Genomic DNA, 14,968 nt, shown 5'->3' with positions numbered 1-14,968 from the left:
TTTGACACTATGATGGAACTAAACCTGACACTCTCAGTAAGTCAAGTCTCAGTAATAGGGTTGGATATCGTTTGGGTTTTTTCCGATACTGGTGCTAAAACGATACTTTTAAAACAGTGCCAGTGCCTAAACGGTGCCTGAACCGAAATATATATAATATATTTATAATGTATATAATATAAAATATAAACTAGAACTGCAAGCGGTTATGACGGGGTCCAAGCTTCCGATGCCAGTCGCTCCTGACGCCCCGGGAAGCTGCGCCACTCGCCCCCGATGAACCGGGGTGCTGCGCCAAAGCGGGACCTAAAGCATTACGTGGGGGGGCAAACATTGGTGAATATCAAGAGGTTTGATCCGCAAGGTCTGCGGTACGGTGTGAGCCGCGACGTCTGTGGTACATTGCTGTTGCAAATGTAATGGTTAACAGTTCATCTCCATGCATACACAGACTACCTTTAACAATTCTCTACAATAAACAAACTTCTTAACCCCCCTGACCACGGGGACAGCAGAGAGAAATGAGAGTGACTGAGAAGGTGGAGGCAGGTATGGTGGTTGAAGGAGCAGGGGAGGTGGTCAGGTTGTTGTAAATGGTGTCATAGGCGCTGATTTGTGTTTTCCTCCGTGGGTGCTCACAGGCGCATGCCCTTTAAAAAAAAAGTAGTCAAAAATGGTTTGCATTTCAGAACCTTAGGAAATGGACAGTGGCCGACACGAGCACACATGCCTATTAACTAGTTTTCTACGTTTATTGTCAATATGTCATTAACAGTGATTGAGTTAAAGTGCCAAAACATGTTGATTATAGCGCCCCCTAATGGCTGTACTTCGCCAAATTTGGTACAGAGCCTCAGAGCGGCATGCTGAACGAGCACCGTTTCGTGTTGATTGCATTTACTGCGGCAGAGATATTGTAATTGCAAATTTCCCATTTAAATGCATTGTTATTGGCCAAAACAAATAAACGTTGCTTATAGCGCCCCCTAAAGGCCGATCTTTGCCAGATTTGGTATAGAGCATCATAGTGGGTTGATGAACAATGATCTCAAGTTCTTTGCTGATAACATTTAATTTGGCCGAGATATATGATATGATACCTGTGTGGTAGCTAGCTATGAAAATTAGTTTGGTCGTCAAATCCGCATACTTTAACGTAACAAAATTCCTTGAGTAACTTTTGGGCATGTCCATCTGGAGATGCTACGTACCAGGTTTCGTGCTGATCTGTTGCACGGCCTAGGACGACGTTTTGCGCATTGCGCGATATTGCGAAAAAGATTTTAAGCGTGGCCTATATCATGTGATTCAGCTTGATTCAAGGAACACGTGGATGTAAGGCTTTCTAATATGCGATGTGTACAAAAAAAACATTATAGCGCCACCTAGTGGTGCACATGTGTAATGTTTGGTAGGTGTGGTCCATGACCCATTATCCATCTACCCTGTGAATTTAAACTTGTTCATATTAGTGTAAACGGTGAATCGAGATTTGGGTTCCATAGGCCACGCCCACTTTGACCCCTCAGTACCCCACTCTAGAGCTGGCTTCAGGAGTGTTATTTTTATTAACTTTTTGTCAGCTCGGTCTGAAGATGCTACGGTCCAAGTTTCGTGAAGATCGGTCTAGGAGGAGATCGAAAAAGTTGGTTTTTGATAAATCGCGATTTTTCACGCATGAAAGTGTGGGAGTTATAGGGCCAAACGCGGTTTTTTCTGCTATAGCGCCACCTAGTGGTGTAAGTGGGAACATTTTTGTGGCTGAGGTCCTTGCGGAGTTTCGGAGCAGTCCTGAAAACGACAACCCCCCACCATGTACGGTTTAGGCTGTAGTCAGAGTTTTAGGCGCAGAAGAATAATAATAATGGAAAACTAGAACTGCAAGCAGTTATGACGGGGCCCAAGCCACCCACGGCAGTCGTCCCCGACGCCCCGGGGAGCGCGCGAAAGCAGAACCCGAAGCCGGGCGGCTGGGAGGCAAACGTCAGTAAATATCGAGAGGCGTGAGCCGCGACGTCTGCGGTACGTCGCCGTTGCAAACGTAGCGGTCAACGGTTCCCCTCCAAGCATATACAGACCACCTTTAACAATGATATACGGATAGGATTGGAGATGAAAAGTTCAACTGACACTTTAAATTAAGAATCAATGCCACCGACGTAACCAATCACACTATGACAGATGCTCCACTTAGCACCAACTGCAATGTTTAACTGTAAATGAATGTAACCTACTGGCAGTCTGGCACACGGGGGTGCTCAGTGTTTTCATTGGCGCCTATGAATAGTGTTGATTTTGGATTGAAAAAGTGAGAGAAAAGAGTTGCATTTGTCCACTGAAGGTTGTAGAAACTTTGTCAAGTGGGTTAAGAAGTTTGTTTACAAAAGCAAAAACCAAAACCTAACGGTAGAAGGCAAACATCAGTAAATATTGAGAAGTGTGAGCTGCAAGGTCTGTGGTACATTTCCATTGCAAACATCCCATTAACATTGAGTAAAATGGCCAAAACTCGTCTACGTTGATTATAGCGCCCCCTAATGGCCGATCTTCGCCAGATTTGGTACAGAGCCTCAGAGCATAATGCCGAACGAGCATCACAAGTTTCGTGTTGATTGCATTTACTGTGGCAGAGATATTGCAATTGCAAACTTCAAATTTGGTCTGTACCATCTCAACACCTGAAAGATGAAAAGTTATTAAAAGAAAAACTTTTCGTCAAACGGTGTGTGACGTTCTCTCTCATTTCCTCATTCATTCAGTCTGTATCAGGCGCATTTTAATGCAGTTTGTTATCTGCATGAATACAAAAATGTATTGGTTTATGTTAGGCAGATTATAAAAGGTTGATTTCTCGAACATGTCATGTCCTTTTGTCGACGATCCCGTTGATGAAGAAGCTGGATTACTTCACAGAGAGTTTACGTCAGGAGATGATATTGAGTCCCGACTAGATGTATTTTCATTTCCACATTTCTTCACAGTCCATCAGATATGTAGATACCTTATCCGTCCTCATATCACTAACATCTACCACCGTGAACATGCTTTAACATCCAGCAGATTCTTTGTGTAACATCTTTTAAATAAACGTTTTTTTGCTCCCAAAATGGCAGTTTTCTTTATAACATTGGTGATGCGGATCAGACTGTAATAGTAAAGCCGCTGTATGCAGAGCCGTCAGAAAAGTGTGACTCGCTCTGAAACGTTTTTTAAACGTTTTTGTAGTTGTTCCCTGGAGACAAACCAGTGAGAGCCATTAAAAAGAAATAAATGGTTATACATTATAATTCTGTCAATGATCATGGTGCTGCAGCCTCAGAATGGGATATAGTAGCCTAGTATCTTACTTTTTCGACCGCAGGATTGCACCCAAATGACATTATAGGTGTAATACAATTCCAGTTTTCACCAGTAATATTATCAGTTAACTGTGATTAAATATGAAATTAATACTCTGTTAATGCTTACGCATTGACTTGAGCAGCAACTTTCTCCCACACCACTTCTCTCTCTCTTTTACAGCAGCAGCTGTCTTGCTTTTTTAACTAAATACATGTTCAAACTCGCCGTTTGTGCGCATGAGTATTTCTGCTGCCGTTTGTTTGTGGTTGTTGAATGGTGAATCGTAGTATCATGGCTCCATTCATAATGCCTTTTTATTGTGGTGAACATACTGATTGAACCAACTCATATCAGCTGTTCTGGAACCGAAAACTCAGAGTTTCCATCTCAGACATCAGGGTTAGACTCAGAGTTTGTTAAACCTCCTTCCTGAAATGGACGCCAGGCCTGAGGACGTCTACAGACCAGTATTGACTTTTGGTCATAGCGCCCCCCGCTGGCAACAGGAAATCAGCCTTATATGGCAAACATATAGGGCCGCCCCCTATACCTTAACCACGCCCACTTACTCAGGCCACGCCCCCTTTCATAACATTTGAACCGTTTAAGGTAGAGTTTTGTGTGAGGTGTCATTGAACTCAGCAGAGAGTTCCTTCTTCATTGGTGATGGTTTGGCCCCCTATGTTTAAGCCACGCCCCCTTTCATAAATGCTGACAGCGGGACAAAATTTGTGACTTTCATTTGTCAACTCTAATGTACCTCGGCTCAAGCTCCTGAATGAAATATTTAAATCCAGACCCTGCGTGATGTTGATCGTCTCATATCTTTACATTTGAACCGTGTCAGTTTGTCCGTTATGGCCTGGCGGACAGCTGGTAAGCCCCGTGATGAGGAGAGAGCTTATGGCCTAGCTTGTCGGGGTGTAACGTTGTCAGGTGTGCCCTCAGGTCGCTCTCCGCCATTTCTGATAGTATTGTGATGATGATACCCCGTGGATGTATGTATTAAGGGAACGTGTACGATTGGGATACGATTCAAAAACTTTATTGTTCATCAGACTAAACAAAAGCATTTAATTTTCACATGCGTGTAGGCCAAGGCCACGAGAAAGGCAAGATTGCATATAAAACATTAAAAAAATTCATAAAAAAGCAATATTCAAATAGTAATTTTAGCATTCAAATAGTATTGATTTTTTTAATGTTCGAATTATATTCAAATTTCAGAATTCGTTCCAACAGCCCTATTTCATACTGAATATCTATATGTTTTCTGTTTTTCTTATTATATATTCTCCTAATACACTGCACATATCTATATTATTCTTTCTGCTAGTATAATGTCACTGCTACTACATTGCACATATCTGTACATGTTGGTCATACATTGTTCATATTACTAGAGATGTTCCAATACCGATACTGCCTAAAACGCTGGTATCAGTATCAGGAAGTACTGGAGTTAATGCACCGATCAGATACCACGTAATAAAGCCCTAAAGAAAAAATATGTTAAAGTAGTTTATTTATGTTCTTTTTCCGTTATAACTGACTGACAAACTGGAGAATAACAGAAAGTTCTGGGAGTTCATGTTTCACAGAGAGTTTAACCTGAGCTAGACTGACAACAAAGATAGAAATAATATCACATCCATACAGAGATAGTAGTATACAGCTGTTATACATCATATCATCTATACAGAGATAGTAGTATACAGCTGTTATACATCATATCATCTACACAGAGATAGTAGTATACAGCTGTTATACATCATATCATCTACACAGAGATAGTAGTATACAGCTGTTATACATCATATCATCTATACAGGGATAGTAGTATACAGCTGTTATACATCATATCATCTATACAGGGATAGTAGTATACAGCTGTTATACATCATATCATCCATACAGGGATAGTAGTATACAGCTGTTATACATCATCCATACAGAGATAGTAGTATACAGCTGTTATACATCATATCATCCATACAGGGATAGTAGTATACAGCTGTTATACATCATCCATACAGAGATAGTAGTATACAGCTGTTATACATCATATCATCTATACAGAGATAGTAGTATACAGCTGTTATACATCATATCATCCATACAGAGATAGTAGTATACAGCTGTTATACATCATATCATCTATACAGAGATAGTAGTATACAGCTGTTATACATCATATCATCTATACAGAGATAGTAGTATACAGCTGTTATACATCATATCATCCATACAGGGATAGTAGTATACAGCTGTTATACATCATATCATCTATACAGAGATAGTAGTATACAGCTGTTATACATCATATCATCCATACAGAGATAGTAGTATACAGCTGTTATACATCATATCATCCATACAGAGATAGTAGTACACAGCTGTTATACATCATATCATCCATACAGGGATAGTAGTATACAGCTGTTATACATCATATCATCTATACAGAGATAGTAGTATACAGCTGTTATACATCATATCATCTATACAGAGATAGTAGTATACAGCTGTTATACATCATATCATCCATACAGAGATAGTAGTATACAGCTGTTATACATCATATCATCTATACAGAGATAGTAGTATACAGCTGTTATACATCATCCATACAGAGATAGTAGTATACAGCTGTTATACATCATATCATCTATACAGGGATAGTAGTATACAGCTGTTATACATCATATCATCTATACAGGGATAGTAGTATACAGCTGTTATACATCATATCATCCATACAGGGATAGTAGTATACAGCTGTTATACATCATATCATCCATACAGAGATAGTAGTATACAGCTGTTATACATCATATCATCTATACAGAGATAGTAGTATACAGCTGTTATACATCATCCATACAGAGATAGTAGTATACAGCTGTTAAAACATCTTAATGTCCGTAATCAGCTGGGGAAGTTCCATGGTGTTGAACGGCTGCTCTGCGTTTTAGAAACCAGCAGGTGTCTCTGTGTCTGAGCTTCATACGGCTTCATTCAGACATCACTAACGGCAACATGTGAAGAAAGACCAGGTGGTATAATGCCATGAAGCAGACAGAGGGTTACTAAATCGCAGGGCTGTAGTCAGATCAATTTAGGCTGCGTTCAGACACACAGGGCCCTATCTTGGGTGCAGCGCGGCGCAAAGCCCGACACAAGTGTCTTTGCTAGTTTAAGACCGACCCAGTTGTCCAGCACCCACGTTGTTTAAATAACAAACGCACCTGCACCCATCTGTGGCCCATGGCTGGTCTTAAAGGGAGGTGTGTTCAGGTGCATTCTGGGCGTGCTGGTCTTACAGGGAGGTGTGTTCAGGTGCATTCTGGACGTGCTGGTCTTACAGGGAGGTGTGTTCAGGTGCATTCTGGGCGTGCTGGTCTTACAGGGAGGTGTGTTCAGGTGCATTCTGGGCGTGCTGGTCTTACAGGGAGGTGTGTTCAGGTGCATTCTGGGCGTGCTGATCTTACAGCGAGGTGTGTTCAGGTGCATTCTGGGCGTGCTGGTCTTACAGGGAGGTGTGTTCAGGTGCATTCTGGGCATGCTGGTCTTACAGGGAGGTGTGTTCAGGTGCATTCTGGGCATGCTGGTCTTACAGGGAGCTGTGTTCAGGTGCATTCTGGGCATGCTGGTCTTACAGGGAGGTGTGTTCAGATGCATTCTGGGCGTATTGCTATCTTTAAGCAGTGGGAAGTGATGGCACCATTAACCAACAAAAACCTGGTCTAAAGTCAATAACGCAGCATTTCATTGTTATTTTAACAGAGCATTAGTAAAATGCTCCTAGGCTCGTGCACAGCACGTGCACACTATGCTTGTTACACACACAGGGACGCACAGCAGCACACACACATGCAGAAGATTACAAATACAAATATTACGGTGCAAATCCTCCATCATAACAGCAATGCTCCAAGGTCCAAACGTGCCTGGCTTTTAAAGGGAATGGGAGATGATCTCTGATTGGTTGATTGCATGTTACGCCCAAAACACACCTCTGATTAATGAAGACACTAAGTACAACCCTTTAGAACCATGCGCCTGGTGTACGGACCCTTTTTTTCCCACCGTCAAACTAGCAAAAGTGGATTTGGACACGCCCTAAACGCACCTGCACCAGGCACAGTATTAATTGAGAAGCAAGCTGTAATGTAAGTTAATAGGGCAATCTATTAAAGTCCAGCTTGTATTTACCTTCACTAAAGTGCTCGTTTTGCTGCTGACAGACTCAGATTAATATTCTAAGTGTCTGACAACATCATGGAGGTCGACCTTTCTGTTAAAGAGTAAGATTCTTTTGGGAGTAAGATTCTGCGAAATTGCGTTCGCTAAACCCACCAGACTTCATGTAAATAAATAGTAATTTTAGCATCCTAAAACACACTTCATTCAAAGTGGACAGAAACAAAATAAAACTATGAAAAGCCGTTTTGGGTCTTTTTTCCACTTTTCCAACCATCACGACTCTAGTTTTAGTTGAAATAAACACATACTTTACTGATTTACATGTGACAATATGTTGGCTCTATACACGCTAAAAGTATTGTTTTTTTACATGGAGTCTGGTGGGTTTAGTGTTAGCGACCTCAGAGCTGTTTCTGGTTAAACAGAAAGGTCTTTAAGAGGTTTTAAAAGGTCAATCTCTGTATGAATCCTTTCATAATGTTGTCAGACACTTAGAATAATAATCTGAGTCTGTCAGTGGCAAAACGAGCATTTTAGTGAAGGTAAATACAAGCTGGACAACTGCCCTGTTAACTTACATTGTAGCTTGTTTCTCCGCTTGACCAGTCAATGAATGTTAAATGGTCATCCTGAGTTTATAGAAGTAAAGGGACCAAACCTGCTCTGTGTAACCGAAGCTGAGGGTTGAAAACAGCGTCCAGTAGCTCCCGTTGTCGCTCGTTCTCCTCTTTTGAACGACAAAGTTCCTCCTCGTACTCTGCTATCGTTCTTTCAAACAGCCCAAATATCTCTTCAGCAGCCGCAGTTAGTCGCTGCTCCACCAACGCTCTCAGCATCTGGACTTTACACATTTTACCTCTTTCTCTACACAACAAAGAGACTCTGCTAACACACCTTTCTGCTAGACGCCATCTTGTTCAAAGAGTGAAGTTAGCCGCAGTAAAGACTACAGCTTCCGGTGCAGATTAGTTGCCGATTATTTTTTATTTATTTTATTTTATTTTTTTAAAGTATCTGAGTTCAGCTGTCAGTACTTTTGTAGCTTCTATGAATCTCTGTGGTTTGAAGTTTAGTTTCTTTCCCGCGTCCTGGTTTGTACTTTCAGATATCAGATTTATTTTACTGTTTTAAGTTAATTCACTGCTGATATAAAACTCAACATTTTCCCAACTTTCCACTTTATTTTTTGGTCCTGGGAGGGCAACTGGTTTTACAGCGGGGGCAAACAACAAATGAAACAAAACATAGAAATACAGTACAAAGTATATTAAGGGCGCTATAGAGCCGGGGGGCTCAATAATATCAAAGAGTTAAGCACTAAAGCTTTATTAAAAAAAAAAAAATAAAAAAAATAATATGAAGAACTCAAAGCAACAGTCAAGCTTGAAAACACCTATCCCTGACGTGTTGTTTTTGCCTTTTCCAACGTTTTGAATTGTTAAATTTTTGTTCTACATATTTTCAGCGTTTATTTCTACGTCCCATATTTTCTGATATAAAACAAAAATTGAAAAGGGGTCAATGTGACCCGAAGGCAACACAAGGGTTAAAGCTTAACTCTCGCCAAAATGTAACCTAGGGTCTTTTTGTGAATGTACCCGAGTCAAACTTTCGTTTAAAAAGCATATTTAGGACGGAAACGCCACTTTTAAGATTTACCGTATTCTCGTTTTTGGGTCAAATGGCCTTTTGAATGGGAGTGCTAGGGACACTACTATGATAGCATCAGAATTGCTATTTTTAAAACACTACAAACATTGAAACTTTACTCGAAGTATCACCAGGGCTCTACACATTAACTCCAGCATTGAGAACACTGTTTGTGTACACAGAGTTTACTAAAAAGGAAGGTTTTGAACAACTTACTTTAGCAGTTTGTTTTTCCGGTCGCCGCCATCTCGCTAGTCAAAAAGTGTCTGTGCACACAAAAAAAATTTTCTCAATGCTGGAGTACATGTGTAGAGCCCCTGGTGATACTTGAAGCAAGTTTCATTTTGTGTCGAGCCTTCTTAGCCTTTTTAAAAGTAGTGATTCTGATGCTATCATAGTAGCGTCCCTAGCACTCCCATTCAAAAGGCCTTTTGACCTAAAAACGAGAATACGGTGAATTTTAAAAGTGGCGTTTCTGTCCTAATTATGCTTTTAAACGAAAGTTTGACTCGGGTACATTCACAAAAAGACCCTAGGTTACATTTTGGTGAGAGTTACGCTTTAACCAACGGCTGTTTTTTTGTTAAGGCTATATGATCCAAATTAAATGGTTTATTTCAAATGTAACCAAAACCAAAGTTACACCATTAGTTGCACCCCTAAATACCAAAAACTTATTTCACCAGTAAATGTTTCACATGTTTCAGAGAGTTTAAACATGACCAAAACATTCATGTGTTTCGCCCGTTGAACGCCAGGCAAATCTTTTGTGACAAACTCTGCAGCTGAATCGGTTCTCCTCTGGATGGACTCTAGTGTGTTGTCTCAAATATCTCGTTTGTGGAAATCTTGTCCCGCTCAGAGCAGCTAAGTGACTTTTATCCCCTATGGATTCTCATGTGTTTATTCACATGTGCCTTTTGAAAAAATCTTTGATCACAAACTGAGCAACTGAATGGTTTCTCTCCTGTGTGAGTTTGCATGTGTCTCTTCAGATTTGACTTGAAGCTAAATCTTTTCCCACACTCAGAGCAGCTGAAAGGTTTCTCTCCTGTGTGAGTTATCATGTGTGCCTTCAGGTGTGCCTTGGTCCCAAATCTTCTCCCACAATCAGAGCAGCTGAATGTTTTCTTACATCTTTGATGAAGCTGTGAGGACTGAGCTTCCTCTTCATCTTCCCTCGTCACAGGGACAGGAGTGAATGGGAACTTGGTGATATCAGCCTCCTCCAGCCCTTGAAGCTGCTCTCCCTCCTGACTGCTCCACAGTTCCTCCAGTTCCTCTTTAATGTGTGTGGGGGGCTCTGGCTCCTCCTGGTCCACATTGGAGCTACACTCCTGCTGCTCAGAGGGAACCTCTTCTTTAACCACCAACAGCTGCTCAACATCTGCAGGAAACAAACAGAATTAAGACCAAAGGGAGGTAGTTTGTATCATCTATAGCCCTATTCGCATGGGATTAGTATCATCTGGGGACCTTGTGTGATTTAGAAATGACCCCTCCCACATCTGAGATGTGCGTGGCGCATTCACACAGGATAAGCAAAGCCTTCTTTTACTTGAATTTACGGACATCTCTTTACCCGAGATTTGGATGGCCAAGGGCGAGGCCGTTGCACCACACTCGGGGTTCTGCATCTTTTTGGGCCAGGCCCGGTAGAGGTTAGTTAGTTAGTAGGTTAGTTAGTAGTGGGCGGCGCCCACACAGCATCACCGTCAGCCCTTGGAAGCCGCGGAGAGCGCGTTGACTTGGGATGGAGGTCTCCGGTCGGACAGCAGTCCAGACTAGGTTGGTCATGAAAGGAAAGCCGCCCAGGAAACAGAAACCTTCAACAAATTATACACAGTGTTTCCCATACATAGGTTCTACTTGGGCGCACCACCCAGGTAGATTGAGACCCGACCAGGTAGATAAAATCCAAATTACATTTTTTCCCAATCAACAAGTGGCGCTCAGCGTGCATGACATTGTCAGCGCTTCACTTCAGGCTAGTAGCATGCTACTGCTGGTCTTGGCGTGGGATTAACTGTATTAACAAACCGTAGAAACTCCGCGGCCACACCGCCGTGAAAGCTCCCTGAACGTCATTTATCAGAGTTTGGTTGTTACCCCTGTCCGCGGCAGTCTCCTTCACTCCATATCTTTACTGTATAATGGAGCTAACCACTAACGGAGCTAATTGTTGCTAACTGAGCCTTCGGTTGTCATTCTCCGTGCCTGAATCCATGTCTTTATGGACTTAAGCCCGAATAAAACACAAGATTTTATTAAGTTGGCTGTAAAAGTTTTAATCTACAACTCAGTTTTTTAAATGACAAAAATCTTCAGATGAGATCTTAATGAATGCAACAAGGACATGTAGCTATACTTTAGATAGCCTTAGTTTTATATAATTTAACAGGAATTAGGTGGAGACAGTGTTGAGATATATATTTACAAGAAATTATTCATGAATTTGTGTACATGAAGGCGGGGGTATATGTCAACTATTTCATATTTGTAAAAATCTGGGATGTAAAGGAAGATTTTTTTAAAATCTTTCGAGTAGCTGGCGGTTATTCTGTGCTTACCATCCACTACAATTAACCACAAAGTCACTTACATTTCTTATAGGAGTTACAAAACCATGTCAGACACAATCAGGGATATGTGATCAATAATCTGTCTATTTGTATCAAAGAAAGTCATTAGGAAACCTTTCTGACATTTAGAAATTTGTCTGTGACCCGGCCTGACATTTTAGGCGGTGAAATGCTGATTAAAAATGTGTTTTATTCAGGCATAAAAACATGCTGAGATGGTACGATATGTGTTTCATAGTTTAACCCTTGTGTTGGCTTCCCGTCAACCTTGAAAAAAAACACTTTTTTTACATTTGATGCCTTTTTTCACTGTTTATTTTTGCTTGTTCTTCATATGGCTTAATGTTCAGATTTAAAAAAAAAAAAGAGTCTTTTTTCCTTCAAAGATTTTTAGAAGTGGAAATGTACCTTTCTGGAAGAATGTCCCATCAGCACAGTTATACGTCAATAGTATGCACATTGAGTACAGGGAGCAACAAAACCTAGCCAATACACACAGAGTACAGACACCAACGGACAGTATTCTGAGGAAACGTGTGTCTCTGCAGCTCTATGTCAGCTGATAAAAACCTCACCGAGCAGTTTGTGATGGCGGAGGTCCATCTCCGCTTCGTACTCGCTGATTGTTCTCTCCAAATGTCCGAATATGTCCTCGAGAGCCGCAGTGAGCCGCAGGTTGATGAAGACCTTCAGAGTCTGCAGTCGTGACATCTTTACAAACGGGGACGAGGACAGGAGAACGGATCCAGGGGGAGTGGAGCTTTTAGGGTGAAGACTTCTGCTTGATAGTAAACTCTCACCGTTCTCCTTTCACATGATTGGTAGCGGCCGAGCCTTCTCCTTTAAGACAGGTGGCCATGTGGGCAGCAGCGTGTGGATGTGACATAACTGATAGGCCTGCTGCTCCTAGGTAGCTTCTCTGTTCTCTCCTTTCCCCCCTCCCTCTGTCTGTCCTAATTGCAGGAGGGGAGTCTGGTGTGCAGGAGTCAGGGTTCCAGCTGCCTCTCATCTACCACAATCAACCTCTGCTTCATATACCCGGCCATTCCTTCACTCTGCGTCAGATCATAGTCAAGACTGCCACAATTAGTCTTGCGCCAGACAAACCTTGTTACCGGTTTAGTTATTTGTATGTTTCTTTGCCTGTTCTGATCCTTTCTCTTGTGCCTCAGCTGTCATTGGAACCTTACTCTTGCTACCGCTCCACTCTTGCCAGGGTGGCAGTAGATCAGTAAGTAGGGAGCTGGGTTAAGAAATGGAGGGTTGCTGGTTCAAGTCCCCATACAGACCAAAGTATGGTGGTGGACTGATACCAGTTCACCTCTTGGGCCCAGTTCACCTTTTGTGCTCTTGAGCAAGGCACCAAACCCCCAACTGCCTTTCCATTTCCATTTGCGAGATTAATTAAGTATAAATTATTATTATTTATCCACCGGACCAGAACCACCACCACTGGACCCCACCACTAGCCGGCCTACTGTCTTCCTCTGACGGACCCGCTCCTTCCCGGAGAAACCACCAGACCTGTTCTCCACCCTGGAAACCTGGACTTGATACTTGAGTACTTTAAATAAAACCTGTTATATTCACACTCCTGGCTCTGTGTTCTGTCTGCATTTGGGTTCTATTCATCATTCAAACCGAACAGTAACGTTAGTCGAACGGGGTTTGCTGTTACGGAATTGAGGCTCTCCGTATGTGGAAAAGTACCGTGAGACACAGTGATGCTTCTCCATGGGTAGTGAAGCTCCAGTAGTCAGTGTTTTATGTTCGCTGCAAAGCCAAACTAAATCACCTGATTAATGCAACGTAATCACGACGTCTCCCGGCCATTTTTCACCGCAGAAAGCTGCAACCAGCCATGCTAAAGCTAATATAGTTAGCCTGAAGAAACAAGGCGTCTGTCCCAACTAACGTTACGGTTAGGGGCCGTGATGCTAGAAACGTTACACTAATCTACAGCAGCAGTCTGTTTCTGATATAACATCATTTACACTGATTTCAGTGCTCTTTGATACACAGTTTGTTGCTACTGTGTGACATGCAGGCTCAGCATGCACAGCAACCACCAATCACAATCAATGTTGATCAATTTATCAAACAACCAAAGCAGCCCGGCTAGTCGACCACAACCTGACATTTACAGGAAGCAACATGCATTATTAATATCATATTAAGTCTGGATTGATAGTATTATATGAATACAATGGTGTCATGTCAGCCAACCACAGTATTTAACTACCTAACATCCCTCTCCAAAATCTCTTCAGAAGAGGAGTCACAGCGCTCTCTTGCTCTGGTGTTTGTAATGTATTGAAGTTCAACAAAGAATGGTTCCCATTAGAAAAGTTCCTTTTTTATTTTTAATTTCTATGTAGATGCACTCCCCTACAAAATCACCCCAGTAGTAGAGAATGATTTATTATTTCCAAATAGAGCTATTTATGTCATCTTGTAAAAATGAGTCTTTTTTTCATATCACAGGAAAAAAATATCACGGTCAGTTTTTTTCCAATATCGTGCAGGCCTAGTGTGTGTGTGTGTGCCTGTGTGTGTCTGTGTGTGTGTGTGCGTCTGTGCGTCTGTGTGTGTCTGTTACATTTCCCGTTTAGAAACCAAAGTCCGCTCAATTTTGTCCTTGCCAGTTTCCGCGGTGACTTCTGCCTCTTCTCCTCCGGGAAAACACAGCCGCGTTGCATTGTGGGAGATGGGAGTAAAATGAAGGCTACATCGTAGGTACAATTACTCAATTTAGCAGTGCAATGTAATTTATTTTTAAATTCAACTTAAAAAATACTCAGTTACAAGTGAAAGTACAAAAGTAGTTGCATCAAAATAAACTTAAAGTACTAAAATAAAGATGGTGCATTCAATAAGGTTCTTTATTTGGCATGTGCACAATAACCAAAAACACAAGTTAAAGCAAAATCTAAATACGAAAATACTCGGGCAAAGTACCTGAACAATGCGGGTGGCTGGGGTTACCGTAGAAAATTTAAAAGTCATCTTTAAAAAACAAAAGAGCTTCAACAAAATCAAGACGGAGAAACAAGCAGATCAAATCATTTCTAATGAAGGAAGACACGGAGGATCAAATCTGATAATAAATCAAATATAGTTAAACAAGAAAAACAGCACATTAATGAACATTTGTGCTTCTTATTTAAATGATGCAAGTTACAAAACAT

General features: G+C 41.5%; 1 protein-coding gene across 1 annotated transcript in view; it reads right to left on the bottom strand.

The window, feature by feature from the left end:
- LOC144529242 (uncharacterized) overlaps positions 1–14,968 on the bottom strand; it is a 75,816-nt gene that overhangs the window by 19,990 nt on the left and 40,858 nt on the right. Inside the window, exons 5-6 of the mRNA XM_078268246.1 lie at positions 10,087–10,335; positions 8,207–8,460 (exon numbers count right to left, since the gene is read on the bottom strand). Of these exons, the coding sequence (XP_078124372.1) occupies positions 8,207–8,460; positions 10,087–10,335 (503 nt within the window). The remainder of the gene's footprint in view (positions 1–8,206; positions 8,461–10,086; positions 10,336–14,968) is intronic.

The sequence above is a fragment of the Sander vitreus genome, chromosome 14 (assembly GCF_031162955.1).
Source record: "Sander vitreus isolate 19-12246 chromosome 14, sanVit1, whole genome shotgun sequence".
NCBI lineage: Eukaryota > Metazoa > Chordata > Actinopteri > Perciformes > Percidae > Sander > Sander vitreus.
The sequence above is the reverse complement of the archived record's forward strand: the minus strand, read 5'-3'. Positions and strand labels throughout refer to the sequence as shown.